Here is a 16,505-nt window from a genome sequence, read left to right on the forward strand (position 1 = left end):
TGCATGTTCATCTATAGATGGTTTGTCTATAATTTGAGGCAAAAGCTCTGTGTCTTAAGCTCTTTGTGTATAAGACTTTCTCCACATTCTTTCCGGTCGTAAAACATCTTATCAGATGGTTTCCAGGGTAGCTGTTGTGTTGGGGGAAGGTCTGTCCATCAGCACAACTTTCAAAGCATATTTGTTAAATGTAACTGGCGATTGTGTGTTTGATTCGCCTGAGTCGCTACATAATCCCCCCTTTCGCTAGTTGTTGTCCCTCCTATGGACAACAACGAGCGATATCAAAAGTTCAGGAAGATCAGACACACCATAGCCATGTTAGGCTCCAGTTGTTTGTGTCTCCTGAAGTGATGTTCGTTCCACGGCAGATAAGGCAGACAGTAGCCAGTTCAGGTCTCTGTGCTTGTGCAGCAGGTGTCGAGGCAGCAGGTGCCCTGACGGTGCGTCACCTGTCATCCAGAAGTCCGTTTGTGTGGTGCAGGTGTGCTGTGGGCTTTCTGCAGCCCTGGGTGGAACCATGTTCCTCGCAATGGCCAGTCAGTCCTTTAGGTCTCCTGCCTAGGAAGATGGACTGCATCTTGACACTTTTATGTCCTATGCTGACTAGGAACTTTTCAGAGGGTGCCTCGCATTGTGGCCAGGCTGGGTGCCTTCTGGTGATCCACTTTGGTTTCTCTGTTTCAAAGTTCAAAGTCATTGGGGTTTTGAGAATCCCTTCAGAGGCGGCCTTGTGTTCGTTTAAGGCCTTCTTTCTCAAATCACATGCATGACATAGTGTGGGGCTTGGCAGTATTGCCTACAAGATGACTAACTGGTGTTGGAGGAGAAGGTTCTTGAAGCTGGTGTAAGGTTAGGCAGAGGGCTTGGGCTCCTCCCCCCCTTTGCGTTTGTGTGCAGGGCTGGAGGAGCTTGCGCTGCTGATGTGAAGTTCAGGAGAGTACGTCTTTCTTTTGAGGATTCATTTGCAGTTGGTGATCAGTAGTCCAGGTTGCTCTCTCAGAACGATGCCCGAGGCTGGACTCGGTGTGATGATGTCTGGTGGTGGCTGGCCTCTGATTGTCTGGAGGCACAGGAGCATGATCACGGCCGCGCTTCTTAGGCATTTCCAGATCTGTTGCATGGCCTCAGTAGTGAAGTGGATGCCTCTGTCTGAGTTGATTCTCAGTGGCAATCTTGACAGGAAAAAGATGTGATTCATCAGGTGGTATGCCGTGGTCTGGGCGGTGTCGTTGGGTGCTGGTTGACACTCCAACCACTTGGTAAACTGGCACACCACTGTGAGAAAGTACTTTTTGCCTTTTGTGGACCTGGGCAGGGGTTCTATCCGGTCGATTTGTAGGTTTGACCATGGGAAAGTGGTCCCTCTGTGTTGCAGTGGGGCTCTGTGGCTCGGGTTTGCTGGTTGGAACTGGCAGCGAACTAGCCCTTCTCTAACATACTCTGCTGCATCTTGATGCATCCCAGGCCCATATGCCACCTGTTTCAGTGTGTCATACGTGGCTCTGGTGCCGTGGTGTCCAGCACATGGTGTGTTGTGGGCGTACATTAGCATCACCCCCCTTTGCGACCGTGGCACTACAAGCTGTGGCGCTGTGTTGCCATCGGGTGCACACCAGAGAATGTTGTCCATAATACGCATCATGTGTCTGGAGTTATGTAGATGCTTGTGGCTAGAGTCATCAATGAGCTCAGAGTCAGTGATAGGGTGGTTGGAGGGGTCTGAGAGGTGGTCAAGAATTGTCTTTATTGCAGTGTCAGAGGTTTGCATATCCGCAATATCGTTGTTGGAAATTTGCGGAGTTAGCGGTAGCAGCTGCAAGGCCGGCATTGTAGCCGGTGTCGATCGCTTGCTGTTAGTTAGCACTGCAACAATGGGGCTGGATGTGGGGTGCGGGGGTGCCCACATGTCGCCGTGTGGTGTGTTTTTACTGATTGTATTGCACAGTGGTAGACTTTTGGTTGAGTTGTCTGCCCACAGTGCAGGGATACTGTTCGTTGTGATAATGTCATTCAGCTGTAGGTCATTCATGACCTGGGGGCAGACGGCATCAGAGTCTTTGGATAGCTGAAATGTGCAAAGTAGCGAACTTGAACTTGGCTTTGGGGCTGAGGCTGTGTTGTCACAGTGTGCTGCAGGGGGTCCCGTGGCCTTTGTGACCTGGCAGTTTGGCTCTGTGGGAGTTCCCGTGACCTCTGTGACTTGACAGTCTTGCTCAGACGGTGTGTGTGTCTGAAGGGGCAGAGGGTCACGCACCTGAGCCCAGACTTTCAGCTGTTTGAAGTCCAGTACGGGTTCGAAGCGGTCCAGCAGGTCTTTTCCGATGAGAAACGGATAAGTGTTCATAGGGGAGATATAGACTGGGTGTATCAGCCTCATAGGTCCAATTGTCAGGTGGATGGAAGCTACGTGCTTGAGCTGGATGTCGTTTTGGCTATACGACTGCACATTTAGCTTACAAGTGTGAAGGTTAAGGGTGCGATTTTTCCTCTGTGCTTCAAATCTGAGTCTTTCAAACAGTTGGGCGGATATAAGCGTGAGGTCGGAGCCAGTGTCCACTAGGGCTTCGAGCTTAAATGCCCTTTCCATAGTGATAGTCAGATAGAGTTTTCGAGCCATCCCCTTCTCGATTAGGTTTCCCAGGAGTCTTGGTGTGGGGACCTGTGTGTTGCTTGATAAGCCGTCTGGATATGTGTCAAGTGTCTCATTATGCGTGCAAACAATCAAAACAGCGCTTTTTGGTACATTGGGCTGCGCCATGATACTGTCTTGATTAGAGGCTGTTGCTGTCAGCTGTCGTGTGGGTGTGCTGCTGACATGTGGGGGTGCAACAGTTAGTACACTAGTCCGTGGTTGGGGAACAGTGTTCAGGATGGATGATTCAGTTGCAGGAAGGGCGGGAAGGTTGATTTCAGGTATCATGTCTAGTCGTGCTGTACCTGGTCCGTCCTTCTTGTCTTCCTTGTGAGGTTTCTGTCGGAGGAGCTCTTTTAGGATCTTTATGAGCTCTGTAACTTCAGAAGCAGCTACACTTTCTTTGCCAGACGTGGGTTCAGGTCTGGGCCTACCATTGTCCCGTCGAGAGTGGCCTCTTCGCTGGCTTTTTGGGCGAGGCGGGTCCCAGGATCCTTCAGAGCGATCGCTCTGGTACCGTGGACGGTCGCCATTATGACCACGCTGCCCTCTGCTGGCTTGGAGTGGTTTGGACTCTCTGTTGAGGGGTCGGTACCTGTGGTTCTGTTTGGCGCCCTCTAGGGTTAGCTCTGGGTGGTGCTCAGAAACAGGGCAGATGGTGGGCTGTTTTTCAGTCTTTTCAGAAATGGTTTTCTGTTTAACGTAAGCTTTGTGAGCCAAGTCTCTTAACTGTTGCGTGCCCATGCTGCGCGGGCACGCCAGCACCCCCAGGTGGTAACTGATGGTAGGGTGCAGGTTTCGGAGGAAAAGAGTTTTGAAGTTGATGTCCTCCTCCATGCCTGGGTCGTTGCGTGTCCCGAAGTAGGCACGTCGCAGTCTGTTATAAAAGTTCTGTGAGGTCTCACGTCGAGCTTGCTTGAGGTCCATGGCAGTGATGAACCCCTGGTCTGACTCGGGGTCGGAGTACTCACGAATTAGAGCTTGTCGTAGATGCCAGTAGTCCGCTTTGATGGCCTCTGGTTGTCGATCCAGAAAGCTGCGTACGTCACGATTAGACGTGGCCCTGAGCAGGTACAGTCTGTCCCAGTTGTTCGCGTGAGCGACAGTTTGCAAGTAAAAGTCTATGTCTTTTAAGTATGCGTGGACGTCGTGTCCTCCTGCCGGGTCCGGGCTGAAGGTAGGAATATTTCTGGCCAGCTTGTCAAGGTTCTTTGAAGCTTCGTGGCTGTTGACCTTGACTTCCTGGAAGGGCGTCCTTTCCTTTGCTGCTGACGGGGATTCGTGGAGACTGGCGGGTGCTCTTTTAAACAGGGGGCTGTCATTCCCCTTCGTAGCTTCATGGCTAAAATGTGCGGAGTAACTGGTCAGGGGAAACTGTGTGTTGTGTGTTTCCCCCTTCCGGTAACGTTGCACTATATATGATTGTCTCAGTTCTCTTTGCACCATGTCAAGTTCATCTTTGAGCTCGTGTCTTTGCTGGATGAGCTCGTCGATCTCGGCTTGTGCCGACTGCAAATGTTTTGCATAGACTTTAGCTTTAATGTCTCTGTCTTTAAGTTCATCATGGGCTCTTTCCAGGAGGGATTCGCCACGCCGAAGCTTTTCGTCGAGGTGTTTCCTGGCGTCTTTCTCTGACTGTATTCGTCGGTCGGTGTCACGACGGAGCTCCTTCAGGGTCTTTTGAAGTCTTTCTATTTCTTTTCTTTGTTCTTTGTCTGTTTCGTCATCTTTCTCTGTGTCTAGAAGCTGATCTAGACGAAGCTGGGTGAGGGCTTGGTCTCTCCGGGCCTCCTTGGCTTGAAGCTTTAGCGTTGCTGCCTCCTGTTCCAGGTTGTCGTAGCTCCCTTCGCTTAGACGTGCCTGTGCGATGAGGACGTGGGCGAGGCTTCCGAGGATCTTGGCCACTTCCTTGTTGGAGTAGCTGTGCGTGGGGTCGTGTGTCATCAGCTGGTCTAGCTCGGTGTCCAGTTGCTCCTGGCTCAGTTGGCCCAGACTTCCTTGACTGGTGGCCGTTAGCGCTTCCAGCCATGTCGTTAGGCGGTCCCACGGGACGGCGGAAGTGGGTGCACGGAACATTACTGCGGACGAAAGAAACACAGCACACACACACACACACAGAGAGAGAGCCAATGCAAGCTTGTTCTAAGCTAACGAGCTATCGTACGGATAGCTGGGAATTTTGGCTAACTGATCTAGACAGTTAGATAATTAGACAATTCAGACAATTAGGTGGGCGGTAGCCCTGGTTGTCACTTGGTGAACTGCTGCTCGGTCGTCCCGGGACTATCTAATTCTCCTTGGGGTCTCTTGGTGAACTGAAAGAAACACAATCGTGATAGTCCAACAGTGAGGATAGGAAAGAGCACAGTGGAAACAAACACAAGATGAATTGGTCTGTAATGAAAGGAATGTCAGCGTGCGCGCCGGGAGTGTTAGGGAAATTAATTGGCTAAATGCTCAAGATATACTAAAATTCGGCTTGTACTATGGGTTGTCCCATTTAGCTCATCCGGGGTGAATTGAGGTCGCTCAAGTGGAAACCCAGCGGTGTGGTTGGCCTTTCAAACGCTTCCAAACACCCACTGCCGTGTCCCCGGTCCCCTGCCACTCTGTGTCGCGTTGCGCCCACTCAAACAGCTTATGACTTTAAACACAACCCGACACACCAGTCCATCAACCGCCAGCCCGCGCAGCAAAATCGGAACGTCCCCAGAACCCTCTTTTTCAAGAGTGGCCCCGCTCAGGCCCCGGTTTAGGGATTAGTCCCAGAGATTGCCTTGCGTGCGTGAGCTGAACTGGTTGACTTCTTTGGAGTGTCGAATTGCTGATGTCGCCACTGCGTGCCACAGCCGCGGACAGAGATACAAGAAACCGAGACTCACACACAGCCGGTGCCGGTTGCGTCGGTCGGGCCACCCCCCCTCCGGAGACCAGCCTGTGACGATTCTCAATGCACCTCGGACGCGTGAGCCCTACAATGGATACACAAAGAGGGTAAACAGGTGGAATTAAATGAATTAAAAGCAACAGCTTTGATCCCTGTTCACCGGATCAAAGGCCTTTTGATTGTAGGTGAGAAGGAAGTGGAAGTTTAAATATCAAGAGCAATTTAGCAAAAAGGCAAAAGTTTCTGTCAAGTAATGATAAACAAAAGCACTTTTGATACTGTTTGTAATTACCAGACTGAGCTTTATTCCCACTGGGAGGGGAACAGAAAAACTTTTGCAGAGAAAAATAAAAATAAAAAAAAATAAAAATAAAAATTTAATAAAAAAAAAAAAAATTAATTAAAATTAAAAATTAAAATTAAAAATTAAAATAAAATTATAAATAAAATAAAATAAAAGAATTAGAAGCTCAACTTAATTCAAATTAAATTCAAAGCAAGTTTAAATGAAATTTAAATAAGCCTGTAAGGAAAATCAAATAAAAGAAAGCCAATCAAAAATCTTATCCTATAACGATTAATCTCTAAGTGGGAGTTATCCAAATAAAAGAATTAATCAGGAAGGGAGTAGTGATTTAGTGTTGCGCTGACTTAACAGGGTATAACCACACGGTGGCGTCCTTCCTTCCAATTGGACTGTGTGACTTAAACCTAATTTCACTTTGAGTTAGAGGAAGTTATGTTTCTTTTTAAACTTCAAATTCGAATAAGGGTGTTTAATCAGCGAGAAAGGAGACTTGGTTGTTGTTAGAAAAATTGTATAAATGAAACTGTGTACAACAGTAAGCAATAAACAATTTATAGGCTCAAACTTATTTTGTTAAGGCAAAATCAAATGACGGAGAGTGAAACTATCCGAATTTATCCACACGATGGCGCTATTGCGCCCGCCCTAGACTAGAGTTAGTTAGGCGGAAATGCTCACCAGATGGCTTTGTCTGGTTCTAGAGTCGCCCTCTGGCGGGTTGCAAGCGGCGTTGCAATTCTTGAGTCGCCCTCTGGCGGTTTGCAAGCGGCGTTGCAATTCTTGAGTCGCCCTCTGGCGGTTTGCAAGCGGCGTTGCAATTCTTGAGTCGCCCTCTGGCGGTTTGCAAGCGGCGTTGCAATTCTTGAGTCGCCCTCTGGCGGGTTGCAAGCGGCGTTGCAATCCTTGAGTCGCCCTCTGGCGGTTTGCAAGCGGTGTTGCAATTTCTGGGTCGCCCTGGCGTTCTGCGCTTTACTGGCTCTTGCAAATCATTTACAAATGACTGGTGCTCTAGATGCACGCGTAACAAGACGGGTGAATGCAGGAATTTTCCGTCTGCCTATTCACGCATTTTACATGGACTCCAATAGACATTTATCAATATGGCTGACGGTTTTCAGCATCTCTGATTCAAATGTTTTAGGTCTCAAGTCTTTGGTTAGCTAAGCCAGACTTAAACCAGGAGTTATCGTTTATCTTAACGATATAATAATTATTCTGAGGCCCCTTATATTGTACAGGAGAGTCTCGTCCTGTCCCAATCTTCCGCACAGATAGAAACTTTTGTAGTTCAGATCAAGCGGGATAACGCAACGTACGTGTCTACAGACATCATCAAAATCTCATTATTTTGATGGAACACATAATATATTGCTCGAGTCAAATGTATGGATTTTCTACAATACATTCGTTTGGAAATCACGCGGATAAAACCTATTGCCTCTACGGCTGCAGGGGGTTTCGGAGATCACGCGGATTTTTATTAATATAATCCGGCTACTTCAACATTTCTCAGCATCTGTTTATGCTTGGGTTCGCCTTGCGCGTACCGTTCAATTCTCAAAACAACACCAAAACAAAACGAAACAAAAACGCGCGTGCAGGTTATTAATACCTCAAAAATACACAATGAATAGAATATGAATATCATTCACACATACACAAACGTTTGAAACTTGCCCGCATCCTCCACCAAATAAAATGTAACAACAACGACTCATGAGTTTAATGTCTCGGGGAATAATTAACTCAAAAGGGATTTAATATTCAATATTCATGAATTTATGAATATGATTTGCCAGTTGTTCATTACGTATTAAAATTTTCCGATAGGGAAAATTGTTTAATTAAATACAAGTAACCCTTTATGAAATTGCTTGAAATTATCCTACTAAGTTTGTCCTGCAAATTAGTTATAGACTTTTCAAATCAATTCTCAATAATGGATTACTGCTTTACGAGCGCATGAGAAACATTAACTTTACTGATCAGGATAAGTTCAATATTTCAAATGGTCATACAGTTTACTTTACTAACATAGTAGCATAAGCAGTTAGGTAACGTTTAGATCGCAAGTTTCATTGACTTTGTGTATGTGGCAGAATAACAGATTCAACTCATTAAATGTCTTTCGGAGGTTTAATAAACACAGACTAAAAATAACACTACAATTCACACAGAAAGTACATACTAAATATGCAACAAGAGAGTAGAAGTATAGATATTAACGAAAGAATACATAAAAGAGAATAATGAATAGACTGAAGTTAGAGAGAGATAAAAGAGAGAGAGAGAGAGACAAAGAGAGTGAGAGAGAGAGACAAAGAGAGTGGGGGAGGGTAAGAAACAGCTTTCCTTCAGTTCAACCAAATACGACCTTCACGGAGTTAATTTATCCCAACGGGAGAATAACACACCCTCTTTACAGCAGTAAGAAATAGAATACTTGCATTCTTTTTGGTTTCGTTTTGGCTTCTCGCTTGTGTGCGTATGTGTCTCTGCATGTTCAAATGTCCTGCATGTCCGGCGGTCCTTTCCGAGGTTGGGAGGGAAGCGGCTGTTTGCTTTAGCGATGCTTCGTGTTCTTGAAGATCGGATTGTAGAAGAGAAGATTTTTGGAAGAGATGAGGCCTGCTTGGAGGGCCTGCATTGGTGGCATGGCTTAAGTGCCAGCCCCGATGACGTGTTGGTTCAGCCAGAGAGAGAAGAGAGAGTGGGGAGTGTAAGAGGGGAGGAGGGCATCCGAGGTCCTCCTTTTATGGTCTGGCCGTAGTCCCACCCTCCAGGGTTAGACTTAACCAATGAGAGTGTTGGGGTTTCCCGGCAGGAAATTCCTCAGCAGGATTTATAGCTCTTTGTTTAAAAGTTGGACTCAGTGGGTCTCTGAGTTCTTCATACTATAATTAATGCAACAAACACACACTGCATTTTCTGAATAAGTGATATACATGGAAGTGTAAGTCGTGAAGTGAGCATTAATTTGATAGGAGACATGACATATATGAGGTTATCTGAACTAGTACTTTGTTAAGACACAGACAAAAAGATGCAAAATACCATACAGAAGAAACATTTTACAAAACAATTATGTGTTTACATATAATGTCCTGGGGTGCATGTTCATCTATAGATGGTTTGTCTATAATTTGAGGCAAAAGCTCTGTGTCTTAAGCTCTTTGTGTATAAGACTTTCTCCACATTCTTTCCGGTCGTAAAACATCTTATCAGATGGTTTCCAGGGTAGCTGTTGTGTTGGGGGAAGGTCTGTCCATCAGCACAACTTTCAAAGCATATTTGTTAAATGTAACTGGCGATTGTGTGTTTGATTCGCCTGAGTCGCTACAATTTTATCCCTTAAAACCCATCTTTGATCACCGAAATATATTTAAATATATTTAATAATATTTAAAAAATATTTCCTGTGAAAAAAAGTCTTCATGCCTTAAAGGGATAGTTCACCCAAAATGAAATTTCTGTCATAAGTTACTTATCCTCGTCATTAAGACTTATCTTAAGAACACAAATGAAGGTATTTTTTTGATGAAATCCAAGAGCTCTCTGACCCCTCCATAGACAGCAATTTAATTAACACTTTCAAAGCCCAGAAAGGTAGTAAAAACTCATTTTTACATTTTTTACTATTGTTAAAATAGTCCATGTGACTCCAGTGGTTTAGCCTTAATTGTATGAAGTGTTGAGAATACTTTTTGTGCACAAAAACCATAGCTTTATTCAACAATTTCGTACTAGCCTGTGGCAGTCTCCTACACAGTTTCCGTTTAAAATAGCTTGAATGTAACTCCACACCATTACATTACATTTAGTATACATGGATCAATGAATGTGCAAATTATAATAATGAATTAAAATTATTTAAAGGGGTACTTTAAAATGAATGTGTATTTAAACTGGGTCATTTATGTAGTAGAAATGTGAAATTATTATTGAATTTGGTGCATTCTAAACTGAGAAAAGAGAGAAAATGTATTTTTGTCTCATGTGGATGAAAGACAACAACTCCCAGCATGCACTTCCTTCGCTGCCCAACGAGGCCACTCCCAAAGCTACGGCTACTAGTTACCACACTTGCCCACCGTGGTACCACTACCACCATCGTTCAGCAAGCTTAATGCTGCAAGCTTAAATACTCAACAATGGTGTTGACTTATGAATTTGCACATGATTTGTCTGAAAGCATATTAAAAACACCACATAGACATATAAACAACATTAAAAACGTGAACATTAGAAATTTTGCTTTGGACTTTACTGTTAGCATTAATGCAGAAGAAAATGTTTGTTCTCTTTTTTGTCTTTTTTATTTCAACTAAATGTTATTTTCCTGACCTAAACTTGGCTGCCATTTTAGTCTAAAGAGTAAAAATTATTCAAATTGAGGATTATTATATAATGTAATACTGACTAAATTTATTTAAAAAGATAAAAACGTATAAAAATTGTATGTCACTGTATATCACAACTCTGGAAAATCTTGAAATTGGTGTATCCTGCTGGTATTTGTTTCTAGTAACGAGCTGTGTTTACTGCATAGTGTAAGGCAGCACAGGCCAATGTAATGATGAATCAGTGATCAAAACAAATGCTAGATTTGTCTGTGCCAACTGGACAAAGATAGAGATCATTCTTTCACAGCTGCTGTAACTCCTATAGACGCCTCCACCTTACTCTGGGTCTCAGTAGATTACACTCCTGCGCAGAATCAATAATGTAAGTTAAGTAAGATAATATGGTCATAAGCCGGGTTTTATAAAGCAAGTATGTTATATTTGCTGTGTCAAGATGGGAATAAACTCTATGGTCACAGGCTATTTTTCTTTCAGTACTTTCAAGTTTCAGATTCTATTTATTGTCCTTGCATTTTATCCCATAAACAGCCTCAATGAGGTTTTGACCTTCACAAATCCTCTTTCCTGTGATAATAAGTGTTCCTATTTAAAATATTGTAATGTAGTAGCCCTCAAAATATAAAAAGGCAATTTAGCTGCAGTCTCACAAGAGTTCCAATTACAACTTTTCAACGCGTAAATATTTGTACTGCAACACTTATTCAGATCTAAACTATACTGCATGTTTTTGCCCAGCAGGGTTCTCAATGTTCAGTCACAGCCAGTTGGTGCTGCTATGCAGTAAGACTGACTCAGCGTTCAGAGTAAACCCCCTCCTACCACGACAACCCCTCTTTATCTCTCTCTCTCTCTCTCTCTCTCTCTCTCTCTCTCTCTCTCTCTCTCTCTCTCTCTTCCTAATAACCCCACAATCTCTCTAGAATCTTTTAACCTCTCCTCTGCTGGATATTAGTGGACAACACTAATATCCACTAATATCCTGTTAATAATAGGTCAACTTTAAAAAGTACAACAATCAAGTTGTTTAAATCCAAAAATATTGCTGATTTAGAGTTTTATGTCATGTCAGAATTTTTCATATGTGTAAAGGGCGTTCACTTTTAGGATTTTGCATAAAAAATAATGGATGGAAAGTTGGAAACCCCAAGAGGTGAATACAATTGCATACGTTCACACTCACATGAGGTGGATAAATGTTCTAATTAAAAAGAAGCACATAAACTATTAATAAGACACATTTCCCAAATAAATACTCATATAAATTAACCTAAAAGTCGTGTGATTGAATCATTTGCTCAGGTTATAGGCTTCTATCACAGTTTCGCTGATTTAAGGCTGGTTTATACTTCTACATCAAAACTATGCCGCAGCTATGTTAACAATAGCTGTCTCATTTGGAAGGCTGCGTCCTTCAGAGGTCGCATTCGAAGGCTGCATACATCACAAGGCCGACTCATTTAAAAAAAAAGAGTAGGACACTCGAAATACGACCTTCGAATTCGCCCTTATTTCACAGGATTTCGGAGTTGGCATACCAACGTGATACTTCCTGCCTGTGTGTCCTACAAAGGACGTCTAGTTTAATTCTGATTGAGGACACTTTGTATACTGCATCCTTCACAGGACGTGTCCTCCGGAGGATGCAGCCTTCGAAATTTAACGAAATGAGACACAGCTAATGTGTCAATTCTACACAGTCTGCAAGCACTGTTATTGGTCTGGTAGAACCCTAGCCTGACAAGCCACAAGCCAGACCCACATTAAGATGTTGGGTCTGGAAACTCACCATTGACAGGGCTCAATCCCAGGAGAGGGATAAACGGTTGTCTTTCAAACTCCCTCTGCATGCAGTTGGATGGCGCTACAACCAACCAGAGCAATGTGAAGCGGAGCTTGTTGATAGATTAAACATTCGCCGTATCTGGTCGGCAAAACTCCGAACACATCTTCCCTTTTTAAGAATGACTTCAGTGCCGTTCTGTTCTTTTCTGAAAGAAAAGCTTAACTCCAAGTCTTCCAGAGTCACAGTCAAAGCTGATTCAAAAGACCGCCAATCGCCAGCCTCTGTGTTTAATAGTAGCACGCAAGCGCAACTCTTCCATCACTATGTTAAGCCCCGCCCACCGACTCTATACACGATGTGATTGGCCTGAACAGAGTTTGGCGTTTACAGCTCAGACGTGTATTGAGAGTTGCTAGATGACACTTGTGGGCAGATTAGATTTGCTGGCGCTAGGGTGCGTCTAGATTTCTAGGGTAGTAGAACCCCTCCCTCAGGTAAAAAAAAAAAATCTGTGATAGCGTTGCATTTCCTCATACGCATTTCCGCTTGTGGATTATAAATTATCTGTTCTTCAGTATTTAACTCAAACTACAACAAAAGTCACTGGCTGCATCCAAAAACCTTATTAGGCAGAATTGTAAGGCAGCATAAACGCACTAAGGTACCTCACGAAACAGACTTCGGAGGTGGCGTAACAGTTTAATGATCTACAGCTAAATAAAGCAAGCTTTTGGTGAGGACTAAACAAATATTTAATTACTACAGTAGTAATTTCTCTCAGAAGTGGAAAATGTTGGTCAAAAACCTACATTTACACACAAACTGACCAGCAACCGCAACTGTCAGACTCCATCCTTCTTTTTCTGTCGCCAAATGGAACGCATAGGATTGTGGGATATCAAAGGCAGCGAAGGATACATCTATGCTGCCTTCAAAAATCGATCAGATGAAGATTTCTCAGGAAGCAGGAAGTGAAGCTAACATTAGATTCGGATGTGCCTTGATGCCTTCCTTCCTTGAAATATATCCTACGAAGGCAGCATTTCCCAGTTCTCGGACACAGCCGCTGTCTATTTACGGCCATCACTGCATACACAACAAGTTGCTTCTTCTTCATCTCGACTACCTAGCCTGCCAGAACTGACGCTTGCGCTCAATTAACATCCCTGTGGACACTGCCAACTAGTGGACTACAAGTATATTGCACATCGAAGCAGACAACGACGCAGAAGTATAAATAAAAACCAACGCGTAGCTTATGGCGCAGGTCCGACACAGTGGTATAAATCAGCCTTTTTTTTTAAAAAAGAATGTCTTTCAAAACTCTTTGTCACTGCATATTGTAAGGTGTGCATCAGGTACGTTTGTCCAAATAATGCGCAACACCACTAACCTGCAAAGTTCCGCGTGAAAACTAATGTGACCAGCAGAATAGGGATGATGACAGTTCCTATGGTGACGACCCGGTCAAAGGGCAACTCTAGTTTGAGTTGCACCATGAGACCGGCGAGTACCCCGCCTTTCTCATCCTGTGAGGAACCTGGCAGGATCAACTCCTTCAGCTTCTCACCCGCAAGCAGAGCCGTGGCCATGTCCAAGTTCTGCTCGAAGATGTTCTGCATTCGGTCCCAGCAGCCTGCCCGCCACTAATCTCACAACACTCCTGATGGGAATTGAAGCTCCTCCTCCTCCTAACCCGTCAGCCAATGGATTGGCTGAGGGTTTTTACCTGCAACAATATAATGAGTTATATGTAAGAGGTGTTGACTTGAAGGATGAAACTGGATCTTCTAAGAGTCACAAAGGAAGCTTAGTGATCAGCCTGAGTTGAGGAGTTATTGATGACTGATCTTGTCAGTGGTAGATTGTAGAGATTAGCTGATTTGTTGTTGTTGCTTAGATCGACACCTTTTGTCATCCTATTTATTCCATTCTGCAAAAACCTGTAAATGAGCAAGAGAGTTCCTTCAGAAGCAGAGTTAAAATATACAGATTCAAGGGATAGTTCACCCAAAAATAACTGTCATCATTTACTCATTCTCATGTTGTTCCAAAGCTCAAAGCCCCAAGTCCACCCCAATAATTAAAAATTGCCAAATTGTCCCCCCCAGTATATGAAATTCTTGCACTGTTCTCCTGCACTTCTTTATGCATCGCTCTGTATGTTGTTGTTCGGATGACAAAAAGGTTTAAAAGTTACATTTTAGCCTGGTTTGCCTCAGGTCTAACAGCACTCCTTAATGTCAAAATGATTGAGATGGCCAATCAAATCAAAGCAGGCGGGTTTGCGTTCTCTTTTGGCTCATGCACACAGCCCGAGCCTTCACACACACACAAATGCATCAATCTATCGCCGTTGCTGAGAGAGACTATTCTTTCTGGTGAAATCACAAAACAAAATACATACAAAGTGTCCCTGCTCTTAATATATAATCATTGATGAGCATTGTTTTCTACCACAAAAATTCTACCACCAGACCACTATGGATTTCAAACATTCAGAGCCCATCTATGTATTTATTCACTAATGCAAAGAATCTCTGGACTAATAATATATTTGACACAAATTAATGTAAATATGGTTTGCAAATAGTCCCAAAAGGATTATTTCCCAATTAGAATTAGACCTAGAATTTTGTTCACTGTTCTGTTTCTTTATACTTTATAAAAAATAAAACATTGGTCCCCCCCAAGACATGGTTACGGCCTTGTTTCATAGTATTTTTTGTCCTACTGTTGAAGTCAATGGCAAACGTAAAGGTTTGGAACAACTTGGGTTTTTATGGGTGAACAATCCCTTTAACAAGAAAAAACAAAGCTCCTAAACCTAAGTTAAAAATATTTGTAAAATAAAGGCTTTTAATTCAAATTTTATTCATGATGTTGGTGATAACGTAGTTTCTATAACCATAAAAGAACTATAACCATAAAAGTAGATTGCATTTGCTTCTGCGCGTTCTCTACAAAAGTGCATATTCCTTTAATATTCCAGTAACCAATGGAGTGTGTCTCTCCGCAGAGTCCTTTGAGAGCATGTACTAGTAGTGACAAGGACAAAAGGACACAAGGACATCCCCTACTAAAGGCTAATCATTCAAGACAGTCCAGATTAGAGCACAAGATGCTCTGTTGGTCTTAAACTCACTGGAAAGTTTTATTGCATACTTCTGAACTACAGATGGAAGCTTGATATGTTGCTATGTCTTTGCCCATGATATAAAAACACTGACACATTTTGTCGTACATTTTGAAAAATCAATATATCTTGCTTAGAGCTCAAGAAATCAATAAGGAACAGCTTTCTAACAAATGAAAATATCAACAAAAAACAGCTGGAACTCCAGGTTGGTATGTAACCTAAAATATGTATTTATTTTTGGGATACTTTTTTTTTCTTCTTCAAATGAATGCATTAAACATGTTTTATGTTAATCTAAAAATGTAAACTAAACAATGTCTTAAAAGTCAGAGCTGTGGCATATAGGGTAGTGCAATGCTCCCAACACAGCTATTATGTCTGATTTACTTATGCAAAAATATAATTATATTAGCTTAGATGTTTATTAATATCTAATAAATGCAAAAAGTAAGTAAAAATGTAACAAATGCCTAAATGTCCAATAAAATGTCTAATGCAGAAATGTTTTAAAATAAATATTTAACCAGCAAAATAAATATGTTTATTAAATACTGTATTTTATTATATGAATTGTAGTATTCCGTATCCTCTCTTGTATGTGTTAATTTGGCCTAGTTAGTTCCTCTGAGACACGTGGGAGGGAAAAAAATCATTTTTACAGCAGGTTTGATAAAACTCAAAGAAGTTGATAGTGATTAGTAATGTGTCATGCAAACTTAAAGAAGCATGAAGTAAGTAGTAGGCAATCTTTTAACATAACACCGCCGCAGATATAGGCTAATCTAGTTTTATCGACGATGCTGTAACGACACTGCCCGACATATTGACATTATGACTGTTTGTTTAGGTGCATTAAAGGTCATGCGGTGCACATCACTTACGCTCAGTCGAGGAGCTGTCCATCACCGGACCATCGGGCTATCCGGCATCATCACTGGTTAGAAAGACATACAGCGGCTTAAGACAAAGATATGATAAAATGCATGACACTACATACGGCATGAGTGAGCGAGAGACGGAGAAGACTAGGCTGCATTGACTCTCATCGTCATGATGTCACATACCTGTCAGATTACTCGATTATGAGGAACACGCAGAGTCTGAATCCCGTGCTCAAATCAACAACACCAGGACATATCTCACAACGACCACCAAATCTCCAACACAAAACAAAAAAACACTGAACGCAGATGCTGTGACTTGTGCTTTATTGTTGAGCATCCCCGGCGTCTGTAGAGTTAATCTGCAGTGCGGGCGAGCCGCTTCGGCGTGTATCCGGGCACACACACCGGTTTGTTCCGCCTCTCGCCATCCCTATCATCCTCCCCTAACAAACCTCACACACTTCTCCAGTTTACACGACCATCTTCACTCATACCTTCAATTAAAA

General features: G+C 43.0%; 1 protein-coding gene across 4 annotated transcripts in view; it reads right to left on the minus strand.

The window, feature by feature from the left end:
* The window catches only part of panx2 (pannexin 2), a 28,045-nt gene extending 11,587 nt beyond the window's left edge, over positions 1–16,458 (minus strand). Inside the window, exons 1-3 of one of the 4 annotated variants that reach the window (XM_067420281.1) lie at positions 16,180–16,458; positions 15,997–16,049; positions 13,547–13,919 (exon numbers count right to left, since the gene is read on the minus strand). In XM_067420281.1, coding sequence (XP_067276382.1) covers positions 13,547–13,598 — 52 coding nt within the window. In that variant the 5' untranslated portion in view covers positions 13,599–13,919; positions 15,997–16,049; positions 16,180–16,458. Of the gene's footprint in view, positions 1–13,369; positions 13,920–15,996; positions 16,073–16,179 lie in introns of all 4 variants that reach the window. The other 3 variants (XM_067420279.1, XM_067420280.1, XM_067420282.1) reach the window with 3 other exon arrangements.
* Between the last annotated feature and the right edge of the window lie 47 nt (positions 16,459–16,505).

Source organism: Pseudorasbora parva, chromosome 16, assembly GCF_024679245.1.
Source record: "Pseudorasbora parva isolate DD20220531a chromosome 16, ASM2467924v1, whole genome shotgun sequence".
Lineage (NCBI taxonomy): Eukaryota > Metazoa > Chordata > Actinopteri > Cypriniformes > Gobionidae > Pseudorasbora > Pseudorasbora parva.